Genomic DNA, 27,826 nt, shown 5'->3' on the forward strand with positions numbered 1-27,826 from the left:
GGTTGGAATTGTGCAGATTATGTAAGCTTTATGTGCAGCTCCATATTTACATACTGCCTATTTCACTCAAACAACTCTACATCAGTAAATTCATTTTCAAAGTCCTGGGGCGCAAGGAATACACGATCCAATAATCGCAGGTAACGGGAGCCGTTAAGTGAATGCGTATATCGAGGGGACCAGGGCGAGTAAGTGACGAGTTGATAGACACTGAAGTAGAACGATGAAATGCTAGAAGAATGATATTCTCACTTTTCTACTCAGTCCCGTAACCTGGGCTCCTAGGACCTAGGTATTCATATATCAACGACATCTTATCGTTACTAGAGGCACGATGAATATCCCTTTACCTAGGCGAGACAGTGTCATCGTTTCACAGCTAACTGATACTGCCTGGTTGCGAGGGTCCAAGAAATGGGCTGTAAGTATAGCGTCGACGAAAAGAGGCTTCATTCCATTGCAACATATCCTTAGTGACATATTAATCTGAACGATGGTTTTAAGACCTATCCATATAGGTAAAGTCCTTCCAATCCTAGGTCATAAGTAGGTATCTGTCGTTTAGTCCCCATTCACAACATCAACCCTTCATTAATCATTAATTCCCTATACCCGCGGCTTGACCCTGACCTGGAAACCCACCGGCCTTAAGTTAAACCACCCATCCTGCTCCAACACATACCCCGGATCAACCCTCTCAAAATCAAACTCGTGAATCAGCTTCGCCAGCGTCGTCATGCTCCACTGCCAAGCCCAATGCTTGCCAATACACTCCCTCTTGCCGTTGCCAAACCACTTCTTAACCCCGGACGGCAGCTCGTCGAACGCCTTCCCCATCATGCGCTCGGGCTGGAAGGCCAGCGGCTTCTGGAACACCGTCGGATCCCTGTTCACGCCCGCGAGCACGACGATCATCGCCTGGTTGTGCGCGACCTGGTACTTGCCGCCGCCCAGCAGCACCGGCGCCTTGCTCTCGCTCGGCACCGGCTCGATGTTGAAACCCGGCGCCGCGAACGAGAGACGCAGCGACTCGCGCACGATGCCCTCCACGTACTTTAGCTGCGCCAGGTGTTCGTACCGGAACTCGCCGCCGCCGCCGCCCTGCTGCCCGATGACCGCGTCCAGCTCCTCGCGCGCCTTGGCGACGGCGTCTGGGTTCTTGGTTAGCAGGTAGATGGCCGTGGCTAGCAGCGCGGGCGCCGTGCTGCTCCCGATCGGCATCGATACGATTTCGTCGATGACTTGCGAGTCCGCGAGCGTGGTCCCCGTCTCTGGGTCTTTGGCGCTCATCATCGCGGCTAGCAAGTCCTGGCGGTCCGTCGGATGCGCCTTGCGGTAGTCTACTAAATCCTGCGCGTACGCGCGCATCGTGTTCGTCGCCGATTTGAACTTGTTGCCGTAGAAGAGCCAGTTCATGAAGCCCGGGCGCGTGGGGCGCATCATGGCTTCCGACGTCGAGTCCTCCATCCCCTTTATCATGGGATGCTCCGGCCCGGAGAGGCAGTTCAGCTTCTTGCCGAACATCGTCAGAGTCGTGGCCTCGAGGTTTAGCCTGTTCAATTCGTTTATAGGAGTTATCTCGTTGTTATCAGCGCCTAGGCCCTTCCACTTCGCCGCGAGCTCGGAGGCGCAGTCCCGCATCTCGACGAAATGGCCCTCGAGCGAGGCCGGCTGGAGCCGCGGAGCGAGGATCCGGTGCGCGACGCCCCAGCTCGGCTCGTCGTCGAAGGCCGTGAACAGCGCGTCGTGCACCGCGTACCGGATCTCGACGATCGGGCCCCCGACGTACTTCCGGAACCGCTTCTCGTCGCACAGTTCCTCGGCCAGCGCGGCGCCGGCCACGAAGACGACGGTCTTGCCGAGCACCTGGATCTGGAATATCTCGCCGTACCGTTCGGAGAGCTCCCGCAGCGACTCCCACGTGTTGGCCGGGTTGATGTCGAAGACGTTGCCCAGCAGGGGCATGCCTGGAGGCTTGGGGATCGGATGAGACATGGTGTCTTTTTTGTTGAAGAGTTGGAAAGGAGGGAGAAAGAGAGTACGAGGTATGACTTACAAGAGAGCCACAGGGCCAGAGTTTATTAATATTAAGAGGACGGATAGCTACGATGTTTCAGGTCACACCGCAACTGCATGCACACGGTACACGCCCTCTACGTCACATGTATCAGTACGAAGCCGTCTCGACTGTGCTTCCTTAGACAACTCATCGTGCAGCGGGTAAGCATGCTGAGCAACGAGACACAACGGCAAAATGGTTCTGTCCAATATCGAAATCGGCAAAGTTGTCTCGACGCTACGCGCTCAATTCGATCTATTGCTACCTACCTACCGGACTGGAGTAGCTGGATAGATCCGTCGAGTTTCCAAGATATTCGGATACAGTACGGTATAGCTTCCCATTTGCTCTATGATATCGTTGGTTTCCTTTTTCTTATTCTCTTCCCTTTCTTTTCCGATGCGCCATGTGGGGTTGTCTAATATTGAATCGACTTGGGAAGAGAATCAGCGCCGTGGCGTGCGCAAGGTATGCCGATCATGAGGGGAGTTCTGTACACTATCGGATAGAGCTGCAGGCTAAGATGCAATAGCTATGCCGCGCCTGTAACTCATTGAATCTAGCGAATTGGTGGTCAGCGAGAGCCTATCACAAGCTGGATATTTCAATACATACATGTAGCTGGAACGGGGGGGGGGTTGGTAGGGTACCAAGATAATACATGTCATTCTGCAGCGTCACATTTGATCTGAAGCGGCTCTAATGATTATCACATTTCAAACTAGGGTCTTGATATATACATGTTATAAATATCAAATCATACTTGGAATCGTAAGTCCCATTGTCGCATAGTTCTTGCTCGTAACCCCTACTAATTAGTCTTCAAATTTAACATAAATACCTACCTATGCTTGAGACATTCGAGCCCACCATCTTTCAACTTTGTCCTGCGCGGAGTTAGTTCTAGTCATTGATACAAAGTACTACCTCCAGCAAGTCTAGTTAGTGCCTAGGTACCTACTACCTTGAGAGGCATTTCAAAAATAAAATCGACATGTCGACACGTTGACCAGCAATCTTTCTTTGGTATTCTGCATTACCTAAGACAATACAGGAAGCTCAACGCAAGCGATCGTACCGAAATTTTACCTGCTCTTGCATGGCGCAGTCGTGTTGAGTTCGGCCATTTCATCTAAACTGATTATCTTCATATAATTACTAATACATAGGTACCCTTTCCTATCTGTGTAATGGCTCAATAGAGAGCGGGACAAGACGGTATTTTGCAAACGGTTTTGTGTACCTAACCGAAAGTTTCGCCATATGTATGCTGCTTGTTGGTATGGGGGAGGTATGCGGGCTAATGCTGTTACCAGTCTCGATAGATCTGATTTGAGGTTGTTTATGTTTCTCTCATGGTCAGCCGTGGAGATAGACCGGGAAGTCAGGAAATAACTGGTGGTACTTAACCACTTTCAATCGATCGTGGCCACCTCCCCAATCTATGTAGTCCTAATAGAACATCTATGCTACATCTTTTATAATCGCAGCCTTGTAGTATCCTCCTGCGAGGCGGTAAAACGTGCCTTTGGTAGCTTCACTGTGCGTACTTCGAATTCCTCAGTAGATGTTCCATCAGCTTGTCGAGGCGGCTATTCGATCTGGACACCCTTCTCCAAGATAAGGGCAACATATTTCCAGTGTGACCCCTTTTCAGATGGGACTAAATCAATGATGTGTCTAAATATTTTCCTTCGTTGATGTCAGCTTCGAGAAGTTATAGTATCATATATATTGGAATACAGGTTGAAATTACCATCACAAGTGTGTACATGATTGTAGAATGGCCGGTACGTTCGTTCTATGTAAGTAGGTAATCATACACTATTATATATCCATTGTATATTCTCCTATAAGAGCATGAAAAAGAATGGTCTCGAGTGTGTGGTCTCCGTTGATTAAAATCAGAAGTACGTTTTGGCTACGTACCATCGTTGTTTTTTTGCTTAAGAATGTATTTCTCCTAGTTTGTAGAAGTCGGTAGATAAAGGGACCATAGTTACCGTCGTTTCTACGTGAAGACGGTGACTAACTATGAGCACTGTGCACCTCCTCCAGAGTGAAGCTTAAATAGCACAGTAGAGGCACTGATTTCCATCGGCGGCACCAAATTCACGACCTCAACATACGGAGTGGTCAAGTGGATGTGTCACAGACACCACATCGTTCCTGCTTAGTAACGGCGCCTCTGAGATGGGGATGGCCTAGGGTTCGATTCCTACAGAACACAATCTTAGGATCTTGAAAAAGAGTGGCAAAGAAATTCCCAATAGCGGGGGCGCAGTAGCTAAGAGCCGATCAACAGATCTTAGGCTGGGCCTTGAAGAGGGTTCTCTTTTTCACCTTTCTATAGTAAGTATTTTTCTGTCATCTGCTGTCACGATGCCCCTGGCAGGGGAAAGGGGCTAGATAGGGGTTATTGAGTTGCCCACCAACCAATCATCTTACACGATTCATCCACCATCCAGAACAGAGCACGATTGGAATAGCCATCCTTGTTTTCGCCTCATATTTTTATTCTCTAACCCATCCAATCGGAGATATAACCATTCACAATCATTTGCAGACATTAGCGACGCTTGGTAAACAGAGAATATTCTCTGAATTTTCTATGTACCTAATCGAATTGAACCCATGGGCTTGGTTCCCATTTTTGCTTGAAACCCTCCATGCATGTATATGTTTACACCTATGCTATAACCAGTTCAATGCCTCGATGACAAAACTGCCAGAGCTGAATACCTATTCGAAGAAAAGAAAAAAGACCCAATGCCCCAGCGCCCCGTCCTGAAAACCCCCTAAGTAAATTTTGGTGTGCACGCCGAAGCGAAAGCTAAAACAGTCGCCACTGGACGTAGAATATCAAGTACAGCACTATGCCAGCGAGTAGTATAATCTCGAGGATCTGCGCGCCAACATTCATCATCTGGCGCCTATTCCGCCTCCGCGAGCGCGTGATGAAGTCCCTGTTGTCATTGACGTTCGGGAACGGCACATCCTTGGGCACGGGCTCGCCGAGGAACCGGCACAGCGGCTCCCAACCATCAGTAACTCTGTATTCCAGCAGGCGGTCGGCGGGCACCATCTTCTTGACGTCCTCGTAGTGGCGGGTGAAGATGTGCTTGCCGCGGTTGGGGAAGTCGCCCTCGAAGAAGGTGTCGAAGAACTTCTTCAGCATGGGGTAGTACATTCCCGCGGCCCAGCTGAAGTGCGACAGGAGCCGCAGCTCCGGGTCGGTCGCGCGCCAGTAGACGGTGCGCATCGTGCTCGCGTGCCACGAGTCGACGTCCCGCCCCGTCAGCACCACCTTGGCCTCCGGGTACGCCTCGATCAGCTCCTTGGCGAACGCGCACGCCGGCCAGTCGCACACCGCCTGCGAGTTGCCGAGCAGCTTGTCCCAGTCCTTCCGCGTGAAGGGCTCGCCCACGCCGTCGTACTTGGCGCGCAGCGCGTCCATCCAGAGCAGCGCGTCCGGCGGGTTCTCGATCGAGCAGCTCATCATGTGGTATGTGTCGACGTAGCCGAGCTGCTTCATTGCTGCTCTCATGGCTGTGGGGGTGGGCGGTGGTTAGTATACTCTTGGGGTCTCGGGATTGGAATTGGATTAGATTAGGAGGGGGAGGTGGAATGTGAAGGAGAGAAGGAGAGCCTTACATGTTGTTCCTGTTCGTCCGCAGCCGAGTAGGAGGACCTTCATGGGAACTGTTCGGGTACATTGCCGCCTGTCAATGTCTGTGTCGGCGGTGAAGATGTCCGTTATGGGCTTTGACTTGTATTTCGAGGCGTAGGCCATTTTGTCGAGGTTTTTGTTCTCTATTTTGATACTGGTACGAAAGTTCGAATGATCTCAAAAGGGTATATGGGCTATGAAAGTTCAAAGACAGAAATTATACTATGGGGTATCTTGAAGGAAAATATCTAGCACTTCCGGTAATAGGAGAGGTAGTGTACAGGAATAAGGCGGTCTGAAGTGTCGAGAGTAAATAATCTATGTTGCATGGGATGCTTCAGTGCAAAGCCTCAAGTCTTCTATAGATCTTAAGAACTACTCGTCTCCGCGGTCGCTCCCCTTTTACTGTAGATCTACATATATGTATGGAACAGGTTTCTTAACCCCTGACTTACATTAGCGAAGATAGATCCTATATCTCGCCTATCCGCCTTACCTAGGTAGGTACCTACGTAAGGACTACGAGTACGTTGCAAAGAGGTCCAGTTAAAATGTCCAATATGTTTCGATAAGTCTCTCCAGCACATTACTTAATAAAAAGACTACGTATGTGCATGACATTCTCGACCCCAATTAGGGTCGAAACAGCTCTATCTGGCAGTGATTGGATTGCAAAGCCACAATGTAACGACGATATTAGTGCCGTTTGGGCGTGATGAATGGTTTTATCAGATCTAATTTTGCCTACTAAGCTCCGAGCGGCTGGTTCGGTAGGCCCATACTTTCAAGTCTAGTATTGAAGCGGGCTGAAACTCCACATCGAGCACCATGACGCGGCAAGGCCAATGAAATCTCAATTTTTAGCAACTATTTTGATGACGAGGACGCCACTTGAATCGTGAACGGATGAACCTAGGTACTGTATGAGAATGCGACAGATCGCGAACCGCTAAACGAGTTGCGGTTTTGAAACCAGGGGACGGAGGACGCGTAACCGTGATGGACCCGGCTTAATCCCGCGATGAGCCCGGGTCATTGGTGGAGGACTCTGCTACGAATGGGGGTGATGGGGGGGTGCAGAATTTCTAGCGTCTTTAGACGTTTCACTTTTGGTTATTAGAGCGCCTATACAACGAGTCCACGATAATTTCTAGTCATTCGATAATAAGAGTAGTTTCGTTGCTGATGTGAATTAAAATTTTGATAACTAGCAACCAGCAGTAGTCCTTAGACTGATACTAGTAAGTTGATCTTTTGCGATCAGTTATAATAGTCTATGTAGAAGTCAGTTAGTCGAAGAGAATAGAAACCCCGAATAGCTTACGCGTACTGTTGCAATCCACGTTGGATGTGACGACATCTGATTTTTTGCGAGATAACGATGCTACGACCAACATTTCCAAGTGAACGCACTCAGAGAAATTTGCACAAAGCCTGTGGAGGCCTCGTCTAAGTCGTTAGTAATCAGTTGAAGTCGAAAAAGAGTTGGAAATTGAAACAATTGCAATTGAATTACAACATCAAATCCGACGATTGCAACATCGGACTGAATAGGAAGATCCACCGCTTAAGCTTCTAGTGTCTTGGCGAATCGAAACAATTTGGCGAATGCAAACAGTGATAGGGATTGAAATTAAAGGCGCCGACGTTCATTTCCAACTTCCGGATTTAATACTGGGTTTTCAGGAGACAAACTCGATGAGCAAGTGATCGTGAGTCGGCATCTCCAAGGAACGGTGAGCATGCAAGACATGCCGCGCAATGCTTCGGAAATGAATTGGACATCAGATGACTTTCTTGGAAGTCAGCAACCCTCGTGAGAGCAAAGTCTTGGCAAAGGGTTGTAGGGTTGTAGGGTTGTAGGGTTGTAGTGTTGCGGAGTTGTAGATGTTGTCCTACTGAGACATGAGAGGTTACTATGTGTTGCTATGTAGTATGCTGCAGCATGCAGTCAGTCTATTGTCACTTTGGAATGCACTAAGAGTCGAATGGTGATGACTTCAAAAACATAGTAAATTCATGTTGTAGTCTAGTTCTAAATATTTTAACTATCTTCAGTCGAAACTCGCTGGTAGGCTTTCCGCCGGGTATTCCATGCAATTATTCCCATCCGTAAAAGTGCTCCTATGCCCAAAACTCCACCACATGCCAACGCGATCTGCGCTATCCAGACCTCGTCGTCCGTGAAGTTGAATCCGTATGTGTATTGCAGCTGCGTCGGGTCAATCGCCGGTCGTTGTGGACTTAGGGGTGAGACTAGGTCCGGACTCACCTCGTCCTTTATGGCTTGTACGTCGAGCGGCTCGCTGCGACCTAGCATGTGTCCTTCCGAGTGCACAGCTACCGCTCTCAAGAATGAAGGATACGATTTGCGTATCTCGAATGCTGTCTCGAATCCCGTCCTCTTCGTTCGGTTAAGTTCCCTCCATTCTTCTTCCGTAGCATTGGAACTGTTAGACCCCTGAAGAATCCACTTCGACACTTCCGTCGCGCCGTTCCAGCTCACGAAGAAGTTCCAGCTCCTCGCGCTGTTTATTCGAAGCGCCGACGAGGGAGTCGTCCTCGGCCACCCGTGCCACTCGTACTTGTACACGCGATATGATTGCACCTCCGCCGATCCGAATCGGCTCTCCGGCCCGAAGTGCGTGTCGCAGAGGACGTCGCCGTTGCTCGCGAATTCCGTAAATGCTGCGGAATTACCGTAGCCCAAGAGAACATTGCCGTTGGATAATGACTGGAAAGACCCTTGCGAAATACCGTGGATCTTGTGCGGGTTGAAGTATTCGGTCACCACCTCGACAGTCATGTTTTGTTCGTCGATCTTCAGTTTCAGACCCCGGGTATCCGCGATGTCGCGATGGACATCATCGACACCATTGTCGAAGATCGTGATGGTGTCGTTGCCGGACCATCGCGCATCGTGTTGGTAGGCGAAGTTTGTCGCCGTGCCATTCGACAAGTCTCGGAACATGTTTCTCTTCCCGCCAAGAATCCATATTACTTCGCCAGTAGTACCGTCGATGTATGTTAAGGCATGCATATACCGACTCGAGGTAAGGTAGTTGCCCCGTGCATCTTTGTCGATACTATTCATGTGGAAAAAGTCATACGCACGATCGCCCTCCCCGTCGCCGCCGATCTCTTTGTAAGTATCGACTAAATTCCAGTGATCTAGCGCCCGCCATTGGAATACCGCGACTCCTGTTTCCAAGTCAATTTCTTGGATGAGACAATCCCATACGGGTCCGATATGATTCTTCCCGACTTCAGTCAGATCTCGTTGGACAATTTCGTATACTGTGATTAGAGCAGTCCCACTCTCAGTGATTCGAAAGTCGTGCAAGTCAGCATCTAACCCATATGCTGCTCTCACTTCTTTAAATAATGTATATGTTTTGTCCAGCTGTCGTCTGTTATTATCGATGCCCTGTGATCATGTTGAGTTCGGGTATATATATCTTACCATAATTATGGTGCCAGCGCCATGTCCACCAACGGCATCGTTGCCCGCCCAGAAAGTCAAGTACTTTTCACCTTTGTACTCCTGTACCATTAAATTATATAATTGCTGCCCATTCCATTCCGAAGTCCATATTAAATCTCCATTGCTGTCAAGAATAGTAGTTTGCGGTTTTCTCGTGGCGCCTCCTCGTGGGGTTAGAAGGGTGTATAGCGAAGACTCGCATAGCTTGCTATGCTGCAGTACATCGAGCTTGGGCACCTCCAACTCGGCAGCCGACTTGAACACTGTTAAGGGATGCGCGCCATATGCATCGTGCTCATAACCAAAATCGTAGGAACCGTCGGTAGGTTTAGACGGTCTTCCGCTGGCAACGCCGACGGCGACAAGAAAGAAGGCCCATGACGACCACATTGTAGAGTTGTATTACCTCGCCTTACATCGATATCGACATCAACATCGGAAAGGCATCAACAGAAATAGAAAAAGGGGTTTCACAAAGAGGGTGTGTGAAATTTGATGAGCACCGGGATACTGGGGACATTCCACATAATGAACATTACATCCATCACACATCCCTTCGACATAATTCTAAACCTCCTACTCCTATCGCTATGCATGCTACGTAACTCAATGATACGTACATTGGTCTGATCCCACATATTGTCGAGGCCAATGATAGGACGGACTACTTTAGAATATTTTTTCTAAGCATAGCTCAGCAGCTCAGGTGGCTTGTAAGTGGTGTTTCGAAACGGTGATTACGATTTCTAGCACGGCCCCAGGGTGGTATGGCATGGGTTTCGGGACCTGGACCGTGGCAGCGTGGTAGCAGTTTGGAGTCGACTCGTCCCCACAATGCTATTGGAATCAAGCATTGCGTCGACACGCGGCCTGCTAAGATCTTTTTCCAATCTAGGGCGGCGGCTCCACGCCCACCTTTTTTTCTAACCACATCCCGGTCAGATTCATAACTTCCTGAGGCGCAAATGACATCCTGTACAATTTTGTGGGCGGGCCAACCAGTGGCTGCTGCTGGTCGCCTGCGCAACATGCGACGCTTACGCAGTCTCGATATTCGATGCCGCGCAGTCGGCGATAACGTGGGCGGGTGCTGCGTACGTAGTTTCTACGTTAAGTGGCGGGAGACCTCGGAGTCTACCAAATCCATCTTTTGTTATTATTCTCTGAATGCCTCCTTATGTAGGTAGGTGTTATAATACTATTGTATCCATACTATTCATCTTCATATTCTTGCCGAATGTTGAAATTATTGTCTACTAATCAGTGTGCGCTCTGATTGTCTTCTATTGTGTCTCTTTTTCTTTTCTTTCATTTTACCTTTCGAGTTTCATGTCCCTCTTTTGACATCATTACACTATTACCATTACCATTACCGACGATTTTTGTTTCTCTTGGCGTGTATCATAGTATACCTAGGAAGGTGACCATGGAGAAACGCGTGGGCCAGATGCGGCTTGCCAGAACGACGTCAATAGACTTGGCAACTATGGAGAAGAGAGCAGCCGAAAGCAGGTTACCAGCGCCGGGAGAGTTCGATATAGATAGCGACAGTGTCAGCGACGCCGAGTCTCTGAAATCAAAGAGCGGCTCGACAGAAACGACATGGATGTCCTTACCTAGAAAAGACCAATTAGCGATCCTATTCCTCTGCCGACTGGTCGATTTCCTACAAGTTGCATCCTTACAGGCTTATGTCTTCTTCCAACTGAAGAGCCTTGACGGCACTCTCTCCGACGCCCAGGTCTCGAGTCAGGCTGGAATATTACAAGGTGCTTTCACCGGTGCGCAAGTGTTGACCGCATTCCTCTGGGGTAAAGCTGCGGATGCTAGCTGGTGTGGTCGCAAGCGGGTTCTCCTTATTGGACTTTTCGGCACAGCCATATCGTGCTTGGGCTATGGATTCTCGACTAGCTTCGCATGGGCTGTATTCTTTCGCGCTGCAGGGGGCGGCATCAATGGCACTGTCGGAATAATGTAAGTTGAAAACCACGTTTAGAATATCTCCTAGATTGCGCCATCTAATCCCACTTAGACGGACCATGATTGCAGAGATTACTGTAGAAAGGAAGTATCAGTCGCGAGCTTTTTTGATACTCCCTATTAGCTTCAGCGTAGCGAATACACTTGGACCTTGTAAGTCATTCGCACCACCAACATCATCATTTTGATTCTAACCCTCTTTTAGTGATGGGAGGTCTGCTAGCAGATACCTCAAGGAGTCTTCCAAGTCTCTTCGGCGAGGGTGCATGTTTTGGGTTCGACTGGATCCAAAAATACCCCTATGCGCTGCCAAGCGTCCTCAACGCCATCACACTAACTATTACGACTTTAATCGTGTTTTTCGCCCTCGAAGAAACATCGAGCAAGAGGAAGGGTAAAGAAGACGTCGGACTACGCCTTGCATCCCAAATAAAGGGATACATATTCGGAAAGTCCGTTCAGGAGTATGGCTTTTTCAAACTCCAACCCTTAGATTCTCCCGACTCCATGTCAGAACCTAAGGATAGCGAAGACGAATCATTTCCTCCTATTTTACAACAACCTAAGCGAGACGGACGAACACTGCCGTTCAGTCGTGTATGGACGCGAAACGTTATCTTCACTCTTATTACCGAAGCTTTCTACGACTTCCAGCTCGGTGCCTTCACAAACCTATGGACCCTCTTTCTATCTACGCCCCGCTCTTCATTGGAACAGGCGGCATCCCGATCGCTTCCGTGGGTATTCACCGGCGGCTTGGGTATGCCCGCCGCGACAGTCGGTCTCGCGACATCCATCCTAGGAATTCTAGGCATGGCTCTTCAGATTTTCTTATATCCCCCGGTCCATGCGCGTCTAGGAACTCTCCGTGGATTTCGGTGGTTTTTACTCCTATTCCCCGTGGCGTATTTCCTTGCGCCGTATCTTGCGGTCCTTCCTTCATCTACTGAATCGCCCGCGCCCGCATCCGGTCCCGTCATTTGGCTTTATATGACCCTGGTCCAATTACTCCAAGTTATGGCGCGCACCATCACGCTGCCGGCTAGCATCATATTGCTGAACAACTGCAGTCCGCACCCAAGCGTGCTGGGCCTCGTCCACGGCCTCGGACAGAGCGTCTCAGCCGGTTTCCGGACAGTTGGTCCCGTCGTTGGCGGTTGGTGGTACGGCGAAGGCCTAGAGATGGGAATGGTCGGCGCAAGTTGGTGGGCCGTTGCCCTAGTTTCTGCTCTGGGATGCGGATCTGCGATGTTTATTTACGAAGGGAGCGGGCATGAAATCCTCCTCGAGGGTGAGGAGGATGAGAAACTTTTGGAATAGGGGGCGGATAGGGATAGGGATAGGGATACGGACGGCCGGTTTTTTATTCACGGGATTATTCATGGGATGGCATATACCCTGGCTAGGGACCTCGTAAAGAGGCGGGATTCACTATGTTCAACTTGCATAAGCATTAGCATTAGCATATGACACATTTAACACTGGATTACTTTGTCTATTGGACGAAACATCTGATGTAGCTGGCGATGATGATGCCACCTCGGTTTGTAAACGTGCATCTCCACATAACAAGCCTTACAGCTCGTTTCATTGCCCTTGGCACCCCAAAGACGTGATCGATGACGCTAGAAATAGATTTCCCAATTAGGGCTTATTCGCGGATTGGATTGGAGCGCATCTCGAGAGGGACCAGGTTCTCCGCAATGACCAGCTCGTATATACCAAATTGAGTAGAGTGGAGTCAGGAACGGCGTCGCCAAACCGGGTTTACTGTAGCATCACCACGGACGTTGCCGCTATAATTACTCCAATTTCTCCGTCCACTGAACGACAGTTGGAGATCTTGCGATGGCATCCACTCCTGTGCCCACATCTTGCCGAAGATGCCTATTTATTCTGCTCTAGGAAATGCCATTGGACAATTGAATGTTCCTGTAAAGTTCACGCAGGACAGGTAGTAAATTCCGATTTCTCAAGATGCACGCGCCCTCTATTCTGCTTGCCGCGGCTTTTGCCGGCGTCGCAATCGCGAGTCCTACGCCACGAGCAACTGAATATGTCGGATACCTTATCTCGACCTTCAGCGATGCCGTCCCAAAGGTCCAATTCCACCTCTCAGAGGGCAACAGCGCAACAGAATTCAGCTTTTTAAACGGTGGAAATCCTGTCCTGACTTCGACCGTGGGGTCGAAGGCCGTGAGAGACATCTTCCTCGCGACGAACTCTGCCCGATCCGAGTGGTATCTTCTTGGCACCGGTACGTACTCAGATCATTCAAGTCCAAGGTCCATTTCGTTCTAGCTAATTGTCGAACAGACCTCGATGTTGAAGCAACAGGGTTTTCATGGGACGTGGCCACACGACAGGGAAGCCGCGGCATCGTCGTTTGGAAATCGACTGATTTGGTCAACTGGTCCGGATCTTCCTTAGTAACGTGAGTAATAATCTCTTTCACTTGACGGTTTCTATGGTTTCTAAAAAGCAATGTGCCATGCAGTGTCGAAGCGGATACCGCAGGTATGGCCTGGGCTCCTTCAGCCGTCTGGGACGATGAGACATCCCAGTATTACGTATTCTGGTCATCGCGCGAGTACGCCGAATCCGACACCGCCCACACCGGCAGCGCGACGCTCGACAAGATTCGGTATGCGACGACCAAGGACTTCGCGACCTTCAGCGCGCCGCAGGACTACCTAGCGATCTCCAACACCCCCATAATCGACCAAGAATTCCAGTACCTCGGGACGCCGGGCAACTTCGCCCGCTTCTACAAGAACGAGACGACCCAGCAGATCGTCGAGGACATTACCACAGGCGGCCTGTTCGGCACCTGGACGAACATCGGGTACGCGACGACGGATATCCCGCGCGAGGGCCCGGCTAGCTTCGCGGATAACGTGACGCCTGGGCTGTACCATTTGCTCGCGGATGATTACACAGAGTACGTGCCCTACGAGTCGACGAATATCCGCGCCGGAGGCTACACGGCGTCGAGCACGAACGGCTTTCCTTCGGGGTTGAAGCATGGAAGCGTGACGCCGTTGACGCAGGCTGAATATGATGCGCTCGCTGCCGCGTATCCCGCATAAAGAGCATGTGGAAGGTTGTTTTTGTTATATATTAGGTATGGATAAATTTAATTATATAAGACATATGTTCGTAATTGATCGCACGGGCTATTTGCGAGTGTTAGACTGAAGTAATGTATTGACAACCCCTTTCCGGTCATGTGATATTCCCTATTCTGACCGCAACGCGAATTCTTAACGTATATAATAGACATAATATCCAGGCGTTTTGCCTATTTAAACTATTTATTCTTTTATACTCTACACCATTGAGTCAGTGGGTAAGTCACTCATCGATTTGTTGTCTCGGTACGCCTTTGTAACTATGATCATAGGATCTTACACCTACATCCTCCATATCTATGCAAAATGCTGACCTACCTGGTATATATCATAGTGCCTTCACAAGGAATCACATTAAATCCTCATATGACAATGATCAAATAATTGGTCTATGGTCCAACAAAGTATTCAGAGTTGCAACGAGGTTCAGTTTGATACTGGGAGAAAAAAAAGCACATTGTAGTCAAGCAAATATGTATCAATTATTTGTATTTCGTACAAGAATGTTGCTTAGGTAGAAATTGTTCAATGTAATAGTAGTTAAGTACTATTAGGCCTTAACCTCATAGGATTCGAATGCCCTTGATATTTATGGGACTATTTGGTTCAACGTCTGGTCGAGGCATATTATGTGAAACCTGCTGAGAACTAACGCTCAGGAGAATAGACAAAAGACTCATGTATGCATACCGTGTGCCTAGGGGAGAGTATTTCGGAAGGCTTTATATAGCAACTCTTCTTTTCGCGCCCATTAAGAGAAAAGGGGACGTCAAATGATAAGCAGTTACACTAATAACACAGCATCTGTATAAAGAGCTCAATATGATTAGAAAGCAGTGCGACAGTAAAAGGAGACTTAGCTACATACCTACCCAAGTATAATCCTAGGACGCGTCAACAGGTCATTCCTCGCTGCCCTTGGGGTTGACACAGTTTCCTAGGAAGTTCCTAAAGTCCTTTCTCTTTTCCTTTTCCTTCACAGAAAAGGGGCCACCAGGAGCATTTATATACAGATATGAGTGGACTGTACCCTTGAATATACAATATCCTTTTGACTGCTACACCATCAGGAGATACCCGAAAACTTGAGGAGTTTTATGTCTTATCTATAATGAATTCCCCATTCATTGCGGGCGAAGGTAGGTTTTCTTTATTTTTGATTACCCTGTTATTCTTCTTAGTCACTTCCCCGCTAACGTTAATTATTTAACATGTGTTCCCATACTTATATAGCCAATTTTCTAACATACCTCATGCTCTATGGAGCAGTAGCAAGAAGGAAAGAAACACAGGCGATAGTTTCACGTCGCCATATATAGGACGTAAGTGACGTCTTATCTTCCACACAAGCCGTTAATAAGAAGCGAATTCTCATTACGGACCGCACACTCACATTTGCGCCGGGTTTCTCTACTGTATTGAAATACCAGTTATCTAGCGTTGAGGCCTGAATTCAAGAGAAGGCTCCTAATCAACAAGACTTGGCTTGTCACCATTCGTTCATATGTTGAACATTACAGCACGAATTACAAGCTCTATAGCCATACCAAAGCTCATCAAGCAGAAGCAGTAGCTGGTGGCGGGCTCAATGAGAAATTAGTCACTGGCGTGGCTCTGACCGCAATGGCGGCAGCACGAAGCCCATGGGACGCATTCTGGAGCATATCATCGTCACATCAGCTGGATACTGTGGCCGATATCCATCCCACAAGTCAAGATACTGGACGAAGCTGACTGAGTCCAGCTGGAGCTAGAACTAAAGAACACGGAGAACTGATGAAACAGCTGGGAGCAGCTGGGGTGACAGTGCTCTTTGCCTAGTCTGATGACTATTCTTGAGCTCTCAACACATTCTCCTTCCCTCCTAGATGGCCGTCGACAGGACCTAGGCTACAAACAGTCGTATTATAGCTGCTAGGTCCTATCTGCCAGTGATTACCACCAACAGCCCGGGGGATGGAAAGGAAATCTAAAACTATATAATCCCATTGTCAACTTCCACTCATTTCTTCTTCTCGCACCACAACAATCTCTCACCTCACCCAGGTACGGCCTTCTACTTTATTCGGGCCTGACCTCAAACTTCACAAACCCACCCAGCACAACACCCATCAACCACTCGAGAGTAATCTCATCATCCAAGCAAATACTTCAATCTTGTCTACCTCATTCAAAAATACTGCTTCGAAGGATAATTGTCAAATTGACAGATATCTTCTTCGCAATGGATCCCACTCACGGCTTCAACGCTGGAGGTAAGTATTCTCAATATTTCTCAGCTTCGTGATATCGCATGTCGCAGCATAACTTTCGCAAGAAAATTATTTCCGGGTCATTTCCTATGTTTTCGTATTATTTTACTAAGGTCTATGTCTTTGCTAGGCTACCTCGTGACCACTGAAGCACAGCCCGTGGCCACTGTTTATGCTCCTGCTCCGGCATCTCAGTATTATCCCAGCCCCTTCATGCGAGTCAACCAGTGGCTACACGCCACCCACCAGCAGTATGCTGTGCCTGGTTTTCCACAGGATGGAAGTCATGTCGCTGCCGGTCCCTCAGTCCAAGACAACCTGGCCCAGAACCAGCAGCTGGCTCAAGGCTACTATGCCCAGCCCGGACAGTACCATGGTTATCAGGCCCAACCTGGCCACGCTCAAGCTGGCAATCTTCAAGGCGACCTTGCTCAGGGCAATTCTGACAATCAGAAACGCCGCAAGATCAAAAAGGGCAGACGTGCCCTCAACAAGCGCAAGGGTTCTGCCAACGAGAACGAGAACTCTGCCGACGAGGTTATGCCTCTTGTGCGCTGCCGCCTCTGCTTGAAAGTATTCAAGTCGTGGAACAACCGCGCTCGTCACATGCGAGCTGTTCATATTGGCACAAAGTGCTACCAGGCTGGATGTGGCAAGGACCTCGGCAGTGAGAATGGTCTTTCTAAGCATCTGACTGAAGAGCACGAGAAGGCGGCGAGGGCTCTCGATGGCGACATACTCAAGTGCCGCTGGGGAGAGTGTGAGCGACACTTCAAGAGCAATGCGGAGATGCATCGTCATCTCAAGAATCACAACGGCGATGATGGAGGTAAATAGATTGGCACCATATCATTTGATACCTAAGAATCAAGCTAATAAGGATTACTAGGCCTCCCTCTCGAGTAAATTTCTCGTGGCAAGATACGCAGTCTAACGAGCAAGAGAACCGAATTTCTAGGAGGATGATATTGGGTCGTAGGATGACGGGCTTGGGAAGGTGATAATTGGAGGCGGCTAGTGTCAATCAGGTATCACCCGCTTTTTGATGAAGAGACCGCATTATGATGGGTACCATCAATTGGTGGCAGTATACAGACCATACATAGCCTTCATAAATTCCCATGATGATTCTTATATGACTTCTCTATGACCTTTTCGATTCAATCCATGCCCCATAGGTAAGGTTATAGGTATTTCACCGTGCTTTTTGGAATTATCTCCTTGACTAGCATAAGTCAATGGCTAGGGATTAAAGGTAGGATACTGCTAGTAAACTAGATATATTATACTGGAAGTCTCAATACGTAGAAAGCACACGTATTTACGCTTAATCTGCCTCGTGTGCCAGTTGTACCAGCAACGCTCTGCATTATAAACTAGTGCTCCTCGACAACCAGACTCTGGGTGCTTAAATGCGTTCTACCCTCTAATCTCTGATTTCCGACTTGTACCAGCCAAGTAGATATGTACCTTCAATCGCTCATCTCTTAGGAATAATATTGAGCTACGGATTCTAGGTATTGCGACGGCAAGCTTGGTGATAGGGCATAGAGATAGGGGTTTAGGGGTATTCTCCACTCTTTTCTGATTACTAATCCATCTCAAAATCAGATACAAGGTTAAATGGATCAACTTTCTGTAGATATGACTTGATTTGAATTAATTGAATGTGGCTGATATTTACTGGTTCGGTTTGCAAAGTGTAGTGCTGCAATCAGGACGTGATGCGTCACTTGACACCTGCTCGGGCGGAAACCCAGCTGTCCTAGGCAGCTGTATCGTACATACCCGTAAGTATTAAACTTTCCCATCTGGCAAATGACTACCATCAGTAGCCTACCAGGTACGAGACGAGGAAATACTATATATGGATCAGTACAACTCCGAGAACTTCTACTTCCCTTCTTTTTTTTATCACCGTCGTGGCCCTACCTTTTTGTTGACACATTTCTCAAGTTCCTACTTTCGCACAAACTCCTTGCTGAATATTTATCGCATTCTAACACGAAGCCATTAAGCCGTGAACGACTTCATTAAAGTACGCGAACGCATCTTACGGACCAAGATGAATAAAGATCAGCGCGGCACAGGTAAGCATTGTTGATATTCTTCGATTCCCTTCATATCTTCCTGCCCCCTTCACGTCCCTCCAGTCAGCATGTTCATTGGCAAACTTCATTCATCCTTTTATACTATGCTTTACCACTGTTCTATAATCATACAAAATACTTCTTTATGCTCCTATGAGTATTTTACTGACATCTATACCCTTACTAGAGCCCGCTGACTTCGGCCAAACACAGCCCGTGGCCACTCCTCGCGAGCCTGCTTAGGCAGCTCAGGCTCGCGAGGATGGTCGCGCGGCGCACTCACCTTCGGTCGAGAATGGAGCTACAAGCGTTAACGCTTCTCAACTCCCACACCCACGTGTGATGCCTATGCTGCAGTCACCGCCGGCAGTGGCACCAGAACCAGAACCAGCACCAGCACGACTGCGTTCTGTCTGGTCTATCCCCTTATCACCTTCACCAGCCCCACCGCAGACACGACGACCACTTCCGCAGCATGGAGCGCACTCGACAGCAGCCATCCAAGGACAAGGCCCCAAGAACAAGCCTCGTCCAGTTTGTGATCTTTGCCACAGATCATTTGCATCGACCACGACGCTTAAGAGCCATCGCAAGACCATCCACCTAGGAACCACTTGCAACTGGGGCACATGTCAACAACGATTTAATAACCCCGTCAAGCTAGCCTCTCACCTCCGAGCACACCAGATCACCGCGGCTGTCGGCGACGAACCTGGTCAGTTCCTATGCCATTTCCCTGGCTGTACTCGACACTTCCCCAACTGGGGTGAGCTGTGGCGACACATCAGACATCACAATAGCCCAACTTAAGATGGCCCAGGTATATAAATAAGCTCTACAAAATTACACGTTGATAATTAGCTAACTAGCCGTTAGGGTTCAATGTAGATGTGTTCTATGCGAAGGAATGAAAGATGGAGGAACAAGGTCTTTGGGGTTTTCTGTTTGTTTAGCTGCAATTTTGCAGCATTCATGTGCTTATGATCAACACTCGGCATTCAGTTAATAAAAAGAACACTGCTCTTCGGGTTCCCAATCACTTTATTTACTTCGTAAGGGACCCTCTAAGGTCCTTCTAATAGTACGGCGTAATAAGTAATCCAGTGGGTGAAAGTTAGCTACAGTAAGTTAGGTGTTTGGAATACAGGTACTTCAGGGAACCATATCACATATTAAACCCTATCTGTCAGCGATGTCAGTGATGTGAATGAACGACTGGGTTTAAGTCATCACCTAAGAGACAATGTATCCTTGGATCACTATAATTCGGATAAATTCCCACTACAATTTTGCCCCTCGTACATCTACTCTAAGGTACCTTATCAGGCTTCTATCAGTATTATCTATTTATTTCTCCGGGGCCAACTCGTCTTTCTAATTTTCTACTAATTTTTAACGTTCCTATCAGGATCTCATCCTTCATCTTCCCAAAACATGTCCCTTGGACGTAAACAAAATCACCATTTTGCACGACCACTTTATACACAAACATTCACCAATAATGAAAGGTGCATAGAGGTATCCGTAAAGGTAAGCATCATTCATTTTTATTCATCCCATCTAGTAGTATGCTGGACTTTTCGACGGTCTCTTAACCTCATAAGCCGCTTTTTTGTATGATGACTGCATATCTTTCTGACGTTCACGTTTTCTTAGGACCTAGTTTTTCCTTTATCGCACGACACTCTGGCTCTACCCTCCCTACCTAGGGAGGACACTCCAGACGTCCTATGCGCGAATCGGTGCGCGTCGATATACATAGGTACGCTTCGGTGGTATTTACGTCCCTCAGACGTTAAAAAGCTCATCATCTCACCAGTTTTTAGAACCTACTGCTACGACTACTAGTCCTCTGGACTGAGTGGGCGTATGCACTCCGGCTTATTTAGCCAGGAGACATTCTGCCAAAGTGCAGATCATTTGATCTACAGAAAAGGGCGCAAGTCGAATGGCAACCGCGCTCGTCACATGCGAGCGGTTCACATTGGCACAAAGTGCTACTGGGGAAGATGTGATCAAGATCGCTGCAGACGATCTTGCCCAGGTGTCGGGGACATCCATCTTTAGTCGGGTGGAACACAATACTCCACCCCGTCGACAATTCGATGCTTCTGCGAGAGTGCAATATTGCCAAATCATCGTAAAGAGACTCATTGTAAGCCTTTCCAGCCTGTGCAAGCACCTAGGTACTTATTATAGTGTATGGTTTGCTAACGTCTATCAACTTGCAAGGCACTGTCTCTCCCCCATAACCTAAACGAGAACTCTGAAGAGCTCGACAGGAAAGACAACCTTTACAAGCACCTCAAAACTCCCCACGGGGTAGCAACCGTGTCGGAGGCCTAGTTCATTAGAGGACTAGTAGCTAGGGATTTAGCAAGATGGGAGTTTGGTCCTATTGAAGGCTAGCTCTGGGACAGAGTAGACAAAGGGCATTTCCTGTATATATACCGTGTCTCCTAGGCGAGAGTAGGTTAGGAGCTGCTCATCAACGAATATTGTTGTTTCCACACTATTTGGTTCCACATCGTGACATCTATGCCACAGGTTTGATTGCGCTTGGCGTCCTAGTAAGGTAAAACGGTGAATCTTCGCGTCACCTTGAAATCCTCGATATCATAGCAAAGGAAAGGCAGGTAAGAGCCCTAGTTCTACATAGATTTACTGGCTTATACATTTAATAATCAACTACCTTGTAGGTTTCAGGTATGAACGTGTTCCCCATGGAAGAGCAGCGTTTTCAAAGAGATCTTCGATAGTTTGGCTACTACTAGTTGGCGGCATGTTTGTAGGGAACTTGGCTGGATTTCTGATTAATCGGGCGTCACTATGCCCTTGCTGTCTGGCTCTTTGGTTTACCTAGTATTTTGTAAGGTCCGCCGTAAGTACGGCGTAATAATGTCCATGGCTTGCTCCAGACAGCGTTTGGTGAAATCAGACGAACAATCACTCAGCTATTACTCACATAGCTTAGTTGCATAGATACTTGTTCTACGTACATATGATACGATGCTTATATATATATATCCAAGATTCGTTGGTGCGCTTTTCGTCCACGAAATTATTAGATCGGAAGGGTACTTGCATTTGTATTGGGAAATGTACTATATAGCAGGTATACGCACGATCAAGGTATATGAAAAATAGTTGAGTGGGTCTCTGTCTGATTTTACGGACTGCCAGGCAGCCGTCAGTCTGCCAGTGAACGCCAGCCAGCTACGAGACCGTATCTACCTAGGTACATGGTACTTATATAGATGCCTACAACTCTGATAGTATTTTTTTTATTTAATCGTCCCACTCCCATCTTTTTACCTTGCTAATCCGCGATAAAAGATTTTCTCACGCTGCTGTCTATTTTTTTCTCGGAAGCCAACCTGTACCTCAACTTTCCTTCCTACTTCCATTCACCAATCTCACCACAACTTCTTCTTGCTATCGTCAACAAATCTTTTTTTTGTAGACGCGAAGCTCCAGAAAACTTACCTGACGAAATCCGTCAACAAAAAAACCCGTGCAACATACCGACGGAAGTAAGTATTATTGTCCTTCTCTTCTTTGACTTGAATATTGTCATCTTCATATCCCTCAGATTTTCAAGATCATCCACCGACCACCAACTTTGGTGTGCAACCATTTCACGCCCTGGCAGGCTAATTTCCTACTCTCGTAATCATTTTACTGACATTGAGATTTTTGTTAGAATCTACTCGCGCTATTAGCGATATCTAAGACCGAACAAAATGTCCTTTCCTGTTCAGCAGCCGGACGTCCAGTCGGACCCATCTTTTGATGGCCGTATCATCAGCACCACCAATGCCAATCCCGAAGAAGCGAGTATCTCCTTTTCCGCAGAGCCCGTGTAGGTTACCAAGGCTCTGCGAAAAGGACGCACTCCTCTTCCGTGGAAGGTGCACCCCAATGGTCACATCATGAAGCTACCTCATCTCCTCCACCAGCACACAGACGAGCACAACAGCCCACTTATGCTCTCTCGCGGAACGTCTGTGATCTCATCTACGCATCAGCAACTGTCCCAGAGATCGCCATCCCCAGCACCGGCACCGGCACCGCCGACAACTGAAGAGCTGCACACCACCGCCGACCGTCAATGCAGCCTACATCGCTGTCCCATTTGCTCCAAGTCTTTCAAGACGATCACCATACTTCGAAAGCACAAGTTGACTGTGCATATTGGAACACGATGCCGTTGGGGCGACTGTAATGAGCAATTTGGCAACGAGACTCAGCTTTTCAAGCATATTCGAACACACCAGAGATATGGAGCAGTTGGTGACGCTTCCGATCAATTCTTATGCCATTGGCCTGATTGCAGCCGAGAGTTCCGAGATGATGCTGAACTATCACGTCATCTCAAGATTCACAATAGCACAGCCTAAGGAAGGCCAACCCTGAGTAAGTGGGCTCTACATTATTCTTTTAGTTGATGATATATTAACAATTAACTAACGAAGATAAGTAGGACCTGGACCCAAATGTGTCCGCGGAGGAATAATGGTTTATGAGGAATCCTCACTATTTGCTCGGCTGCCCGTCGGCAGCTCTTTGTCTGGGATATTGATGGCGTTAGGGTAGTAATCATGAGTCCTTTTCTCTTTCCCTGGGCACCAACCTTGTTTTCTTCTTAAGGCTGTGATGGATAAATCTACCGACCAAGATAAATGTGCTCCCTGTCACGCTTAACCACCAAAGCTATTCCATTTGACGCCAGTCATTCTTTCATGCGTCTACAGATCGTTACTTGTAGGCTTGTGAGGATCATTTGTAGAATGTAGTGTACGCGCGGCTTACATAGTGATTGAATCCTGGGTCTGCTATGACTAAGTCGGAGTTTCTGCATTCTGTCACTCCTAACTGGCATTCCATATGCCTATGACTGGGATGTCAGCACTGTTAACGTAACTTGTTGCTTGCTGCCAAGTGAAGCATTCTGCTGATGTTTTCTTTGCGTTCTAATATGAAAGATAACACTCTACACAATGCTATATGATAAAATCCAAAGCATTATTCTAGGTAGGCTACTAGGAAGCAATCATCGCAAATGTAAGGTCGACTTTTCTCCTATTTCATATCTTAAACCTCTCTTAAATACGTACCTAGCGAATGTAGGTCAGGCTTTTCGCAGATTTTCCTAATCAAAGGCGTTAACCATAGCATCCAGTTCAATAAATCCATCTAACTGTCTTTAAATAATTATATATCGAAATATTATGGAGTCAAGGTAGTAATTGATGTATATGATATCACGTGCTACTGCCGGGAAGCACGGCCGGCCATCCGGACCGCTACCGGAGAAGCCACGTGATACCCCTTTGGATCGTCGTGTCCAGCATTACCTAGGTCCTAAGCTACTTTACATAATAATATCTTCTCTCCAAATTGAATTCTCTTAAATGTTTATGTAATCTTATAAATATCTTCGTTGGAATCCCTGTTGCGGATCGCTGTTAGAATATTATCCGCCCTTTTATCCGTGAACCCTTCATTAGCTCGAACGAGCCGCATAACCGTCTTTGGACACATTGAAGATTTCGATACCGAAACCCGAAATCTGCGCAAGTACGAAATATGAGTGCTATTGACAGATACCCATATTTCAATGCGTAGCAACATAATAAAACGCGTATCTTCTAGGTAGACACGATGCCGCCCTGCCGCAGAGCTTTCGCGGCCGCATGTGTCCTGACCCCTCTTCTCTATATCTATTGGTGGAGATTCACAAAACCTGGTTCACTAGGTGGTTTTGGAGGCAGGCTTCTCATTGAAGATATATTTAATAGAACCTTAGGCGTAATCCTCCTCCTCATGGGTTTCCAGTTTTTGTATACTAACACCGCGCACAGTTTTCAGAAATATTCGTCATCAATCTCCCGTCTCGAACAGATCGCCGAGATGCAATGGCCCTGGCGGGAGCCGTCAGCAACCTCACCTTCACCTGGATCGACGGCGTGTCAAGCGATCAAATAGGACATGATAATGCACCAGCTAAAAACGAAATACGCTCTTCTGGCGCGAAAGGATCTTGGAGATCCCATATGAACGCACTGCAAGCCGTCGTCAAGAACGGTATTGGAAGCGCTCTGATTTTGGAGGACGATATCGACTGGGATATACGCCTGAAATCACAACTCCAGATTTTTGCGTCGGCTTCGAGAACTTGGTTAAGAGAATCCAGGTCTGAAGAAAACCCGGTTAGGTTGCTCGATTTTGTTCCATTTTCACTTCAGAAAGAGGACGACGGGACAGCTAACATGGAATCTGGGAAGGACACGATCCAACTGGATCATAATATGGGTGCTGATGGCCTTGCTCATAGAACTGCTTATGGCGATGGTTGGGACGTTCTGTGGCTTGGGCACTGTGGTACCGATTTTCCCTCTGACAAGTCTCAGCTGTCCCCCCTGAGAATTGCAATACCGGGAGACGACACAGTCCCAGTTCCTAAACACCTCAAACCTCACCCATTTGCTTCACGGGACAGGCTAGGCGAAATATACCCACCTCATACACGTGTCGTGCATGCGTCCAACGGAACCGTCTGTAGTCTTGCCTACGCAGTCAGCCATAAAGGAGCCCGAAACTTGCTCTCGAAATTTGAGTCTCACTACGATACTCAATGGGACTTGATGCTGCAGAAATGGTGTGAAGGGGGGTACACTATTGGGGACAAGTCCAAACCTACACCAGAACCGGATACCGATGATGAGGCTATCTCTATGAGCCGAGGGGTCCGACCTGTCTGTCTCACAGTACAACCACCCCTATTCAGCCATCATTATGCCAAGGGAGGTGCTTCGGACATTCAAGGACAGGGTGGCGGTTATGCGAGAGGAGCAGGGACCCCGTATATAAGACTAAGTGTACGGGAAAACTTGAGACGTCTGGTCGCCGGGGCATCGACGGCCGAGATGGTGGACCAATTACCCGATGACGGAAAGCCTATTTGGAATTAGATACGAAGATAAAGAGCACTGGTTAGAAAAGGCGGTGCCCCAAGTCTTTTCTATATTTTCTTTCAAATGTATCACCTTGGCTCTGGCCTGTCGAGGGGCCCCCTTTTCATCCGGCGAAAACCCATATCGCAATATCGAACATGCGGCATGATGGTGTCTGCTGACTCAATGTGACTTAGCATGGGTCGGCCTTTTGCGTCTAAGCGCTGATATTCCGTTTTGCAGCCGGGACCGGACAACGGTTTTCTCAAATGGAGCTGTCGAAAACCCCGGAAGATGTGCTCATCCTACTCCGCATGATGCTGTACGTTATACACGCATACCCTTCCGCATGTCTTTAATTTATATCGCCGAAATCATTCAGAGATGGCTACCCTTGGTTCCTTGCGATGATAAGTCCCATAAGACCGATCCGTTTACACCTTCAAGCAGTACCCCTGATAACCGATGTAAGCGAGAACTGCATTCGGTAAGTGTTTATCGCACTAAAATACGGAGATGACAAGTGCAAGGAACAGAAGGCACAACAATCCTCTGGCATTAATTATTCAGCTTGGAATTCGCCTTTTGACATCTAATTCGACGTAGCGTAGAGAAATTGAGCCTTGCCCATGCGCATAGCCTTACACCTCTCGCTCGTACTTAACCTCCAAAATAACGACTTGGACCTGACCCTGATCCTCGACACTCCAAGATTCCACTACAGTAATGCATCTTCTGAAACGTGGCGGCCATGACGGGATCGAAGTCGCTAAGTCAAGCATTCCGTTAATCGTAGATCCCCGGTGGCCTTACATTGCGATCCATCGAATTGAGAGCGTGGTTATAGATTTCGAGTCCTTCTACCCATCGATTACCAAAGTTATTAATCAGGATGTCTCGCATATCATTAGAGCTAACGTCCTCGACACCCCGAGATCCCATATGCTGACGAATAGTTTCCTGCATGTCTCTGATCTTCTTGATTTCTCCAGCTTCTGCATGAGAAGGCCGACGAACATTACGAGGAGGGCAGTTCTCATCAAACTTTCTGGCTCTTGCCATTACGTCCATGGGGGAACCCTTAGGTGGTTCTAGGAGTGCTTCCAGGCGATTGTCTTTATGGGTTTTGGTGACCGCATCTGTCTTGTTCTGGCCGAAGAAAAGCGAGAAATTCTCTGGTGTATCTTTTCCTGTGAGAACGAGACGTCGTATGGGCAGGCTACGGTTATTTGTTAGCAGAATTCCTTATGCCTAAAGCGAAAGGTTATTACTTGAGTGCGAGAGATGACTTATTGGTGGCGCTAGGAAGGGCGAGACCAATTTCATTGGCAAGGGCCTGTGCTTTAGCATCATGCGCTGCGACTTTCTGATAGTATTCTAGGTCACCAAGAGACGCAGAGCTGGCGCCGTTAGTCGATACGTGCTTACAGAAGGACTTATGCTCTTTCCAGTCCTGTTTCTGGCAGTCCTTGGAGCAGTAGCGAACTTTCTTGCACCCAGAACAGTAGAGGGAATTGTCGGGTGAGCTATTGGCACATCTGTAGTTATAGCATTTGAGTGGTGTTTCTGTCCCCGGTTGCTCCATGATGTATTGATGCTATCGAGCTGCTCGATTGCTTGGCGAAAGGTGGGATAAATTTGGGCAGGATGTAACGATAGATCGCTAGGGGGTCCTGATTTGAAGGTAACAACAGGCGGTTGAGTATATCGTCAGAGGTTAACTCCTTATAGAATTCAAAGAGTGACTATAAGCTTAAATTGACTACTGTCGTAGTCCTACATACAAGAGGAATAAGGGCTCTGCCCTTCTTATACTAAAGGAGTGCTTGAAGCTATACAGCTTATACGATGTACCTTGGTACCTGGGGCCCCCCATGTCTCCCAGGGGCCCCGGGGGCCCCCCTTGTCCTTAGGGGGCCCCATCCCGGTCCCATAGTTCTTCCGATCCGAATTGGGTGGGGCACCAACCTGTAACCTGGTTGGTCCATAACACAGGATAAGACGATGGATACTACGTATATTCGTGAATTAAAAGAGAGAAATCCTGGCGAACCTTTTTTGTTCTGAGTTTTAGGGTTTGAGGGCATTAGGGTTGTAAATACAGATTGCGATTACCTTCTCGATGTTGTGAAGGTTTCCTTGCAGGCAGGCACCAGATACTCTCTGCTGATTAAGGCTCCCGGTTCCCATGTGCAACGCGGACG

The 27,826-nt window shown here is 47.9% G+C and overlaps 10 protein-coding genes across 10 annotated transcripts; 6 read left to right on the top strand and 4 right to left on the bottom strand.

Moving 5' to 3' along the window:
* Window positions 1-94: 94 nt before the first annotated feature.
* On the bottom strand, window positions 95-2,707 carry F4807DRAFT_416700 (bifunctional P-450:NADPH-P450 reductase). The gene has a single exon (XM_047997155.1). The coding sequence runs from the start codon at window positions 1,993-1,995 to the stop codon at window positions 607-609; it is 1,389 nt and encodes a 462-aa protein (XP_047856392.1). The 5' UTR covers window positions 1,996-2,707; the 3' UTR covers window positions 95-606.
* Window positions 2,708-4,638: 1,931 nt separating this feature from the next.
* On the bottom strand, window positions 4,639-6,259 carry F4807DRAFT_416703 (P-loop containing nucleoside triphosphate hydrolase protein). The gene is made up of 2 exons (XM_047997156.1): window positions 5,714-6,259; window positions 4,639-5,608 (listed from the first exon to the last, which is right to left on the bottom strand). Exons 1-2 carry the CDS (start codon window positions 5,850-5,852, stop codon window positions 4,893-4,895), a joined length of 855 nt encoding a protein of 284 aa, XP_047856393.1. The 5' UTR covers window positions 5,853-6,259; the 3' UTR covers window positions 4,639-4,892.
* Window positions 6,260-7,773: 1,514 nt separating this feature from the next.
* Window positions 7,774-9,603, bottom strand: F4807DRAFT_450587 (ASST-domain-containing protein; the record flags this gene model as incomplete). Its single annotated transcript, XM_048000145.1, has 3 exons — window positions 7,774-7,941; window positions 8,002-9,132; window positions 9,193-9,603. 3 exons carry the CDS (start codon window positions 9,601-9,603, stop codon window positions 7,774-7,776), a joined length of 1,710 nt encoding a protein of 569 aa, XP_047856394.1.
* A 551-nt stretch (window positions 9,604-10,154) lies between these two features.
* On the top strand, window positions 10,155-12,701 carry F4807DRAFT_416706 (MFS general substrate transporter). The gene is made up of 3 exons (XM_047997157.1): window positions 10,155-11,187; window positions 11,246-11,346; window positions 11,399-12,701. Exons 1-3 carry the CDS (start codon window positions 10,640-10,642, stop codon window positions 12,511-12,513), a joined length of 1,764 nt encoding a protein of 587 aa, XP_047856395.1. The 5' UTR covers window positions 10,155-10,639; the 3' UTR covers window positions 12,514-12,701.
* A 315-nt stretch (window positions 12,702-13,016) lies between these two features.
* On the top strand, window positions 13,017-14,392 carry F4807DRAFT_379943 (glycoside hydrolase family 43 protein). Its single transcript, XM_047995770.1, has 3 exons — window positions 13,017-13,450; window positions 13,510-13,627; window positions 13,691-14,392. The coding sequence occupies exons 1-3, from the start codon at window positions 13,171-13,173 to the stop codon at window positions 14,280-14,282; spliced, it is 990 nt and encodes a 329-aa protein (XP_047856396.1). The 5' UTR covers window positions 13,017-13,170; the 3' UTR covers window positions 14,283-14,392.
* Window positions 14,393-16,548: 2,156 nt separating this feature from the next.
* Window positions 16,549-17,482, top strand: F4807DRAFT_458081 (uncharacterized protein; the record flags this gene model as incomplete). Its single annotated transcript, XM_048001147.1, has 3 exons — window positions 16,549-16,579; window positions 16,707-17,405; window positions 17,466-17,482. The coding sequence occupies 3 exons, from the start codon at window positions 16,549-16,551 to the stop codon at window positions 17,480-17,482; spliced, it is 747 nt and encodes a 248-aa protein (XP_047856397.1).
* A 1,437-nt stretch (window positions 17,483-18,919) lies between these two features.
* Window positions 18,920-19,577, top strand: F4807DRAFT_472748 (uncharacterized protein; the record flags this gene model as incomplete). Its single annotated transcript, XM_048003039.1, has 2 exons — window positions 18,920-19,432; window positions 19,543-19,577. The coding sequence occupies exons 1-2, from the start codon at window positions 19,009-19,011 to the stop codon at window positions 19,575-19,577; spliced, it is 459 nt and encodes a 152-aa protein (XP_047856398.1). The 5' UTR covers window positions 18,920-19,008.
* A 2,394-nt stretch (window positions 19,578-21,971) lies between these two features.
* F4807DRAFT_416709 (uncharacterized protein) lies at window positions 21,972-23,354 on the top strand. The gene is made up of 3 exons (XM_047997158.1): window positions 21,972-22,199; window positions 22,370-23,082; window positions 23,150-23,354. The coding sequence occupies exon 2, from the start codon at window positions 22,599-22,601 to the stop codon at window positions 23,064-23,066; it is 468 nt and encodes a 155-aa protein (XP_047856399.1). The 5' UTR covers window positions 21,972-22,199; window positions 22,370-22,598; the 3' UTR covers window positions 23,067-23,082; window positions 23,150-23,354.
* An 868-nt stretch (window positions 23,355-24,222) lies between these two features.
* Window positions 24,223-26,159, top strand: F4807DRAFT_416710 (glycosyltransferase family 25 protein). Its single transcript, XM_047997159.1, has 2 exons — window positions 24,223-24,477; window positions 24,531-26,159. Exons 1-2 carry the CDS (start codon window positions 24,331-24,333, stop codon window positions 25,638-25,640), a joined length of 1,257 nt encoding a protein of 418 aa, XP_047856400.1. The 5' UTR covers window positions 24,223-24,330; the 3' UTR covers window positions 25,641-26,159.
* Window positions 26,160-27,551, bottom strand: F4807DRAFT_416713 (uncharacterized protein). The gene is made up of 2 exons (XM_047997160.1): window positions 26,894-27,551; window positions 26,160-26,841 (listed from the first exon to the last, which is right to left on the bottom strand). Exons 1-2 carry the CDS (start codon window positions 27,205-27,207, stop codon window positions 26,409-26,411), a joined length of 747 nt encoding a protein of 248 aa, XP_047856401.1. The 5' UTR covers window positions 27,208-27,551; the 3' UTR covers window positions 26,160-26,408.
* Between the last annotated feature and the right edge of the window lie 275 nt (window positions 27,552-27,826).

The sequence above is a fragment of the Annulohypoxylon truncatum genome, assembly GCF_022578515.1.
Source record: "Annulohypoxylon truncatum strain CBS 140777 unplaced genomic scaffold F4807scaffold_8, whole genome shotgun sequence".
NCBI lineage: Eukaryota > Fungi > Ascomycota > Sordariomycetes > Xylariales > Hypoxylaceae > Annulohypoxylon > Annulohypoxylon truncatum.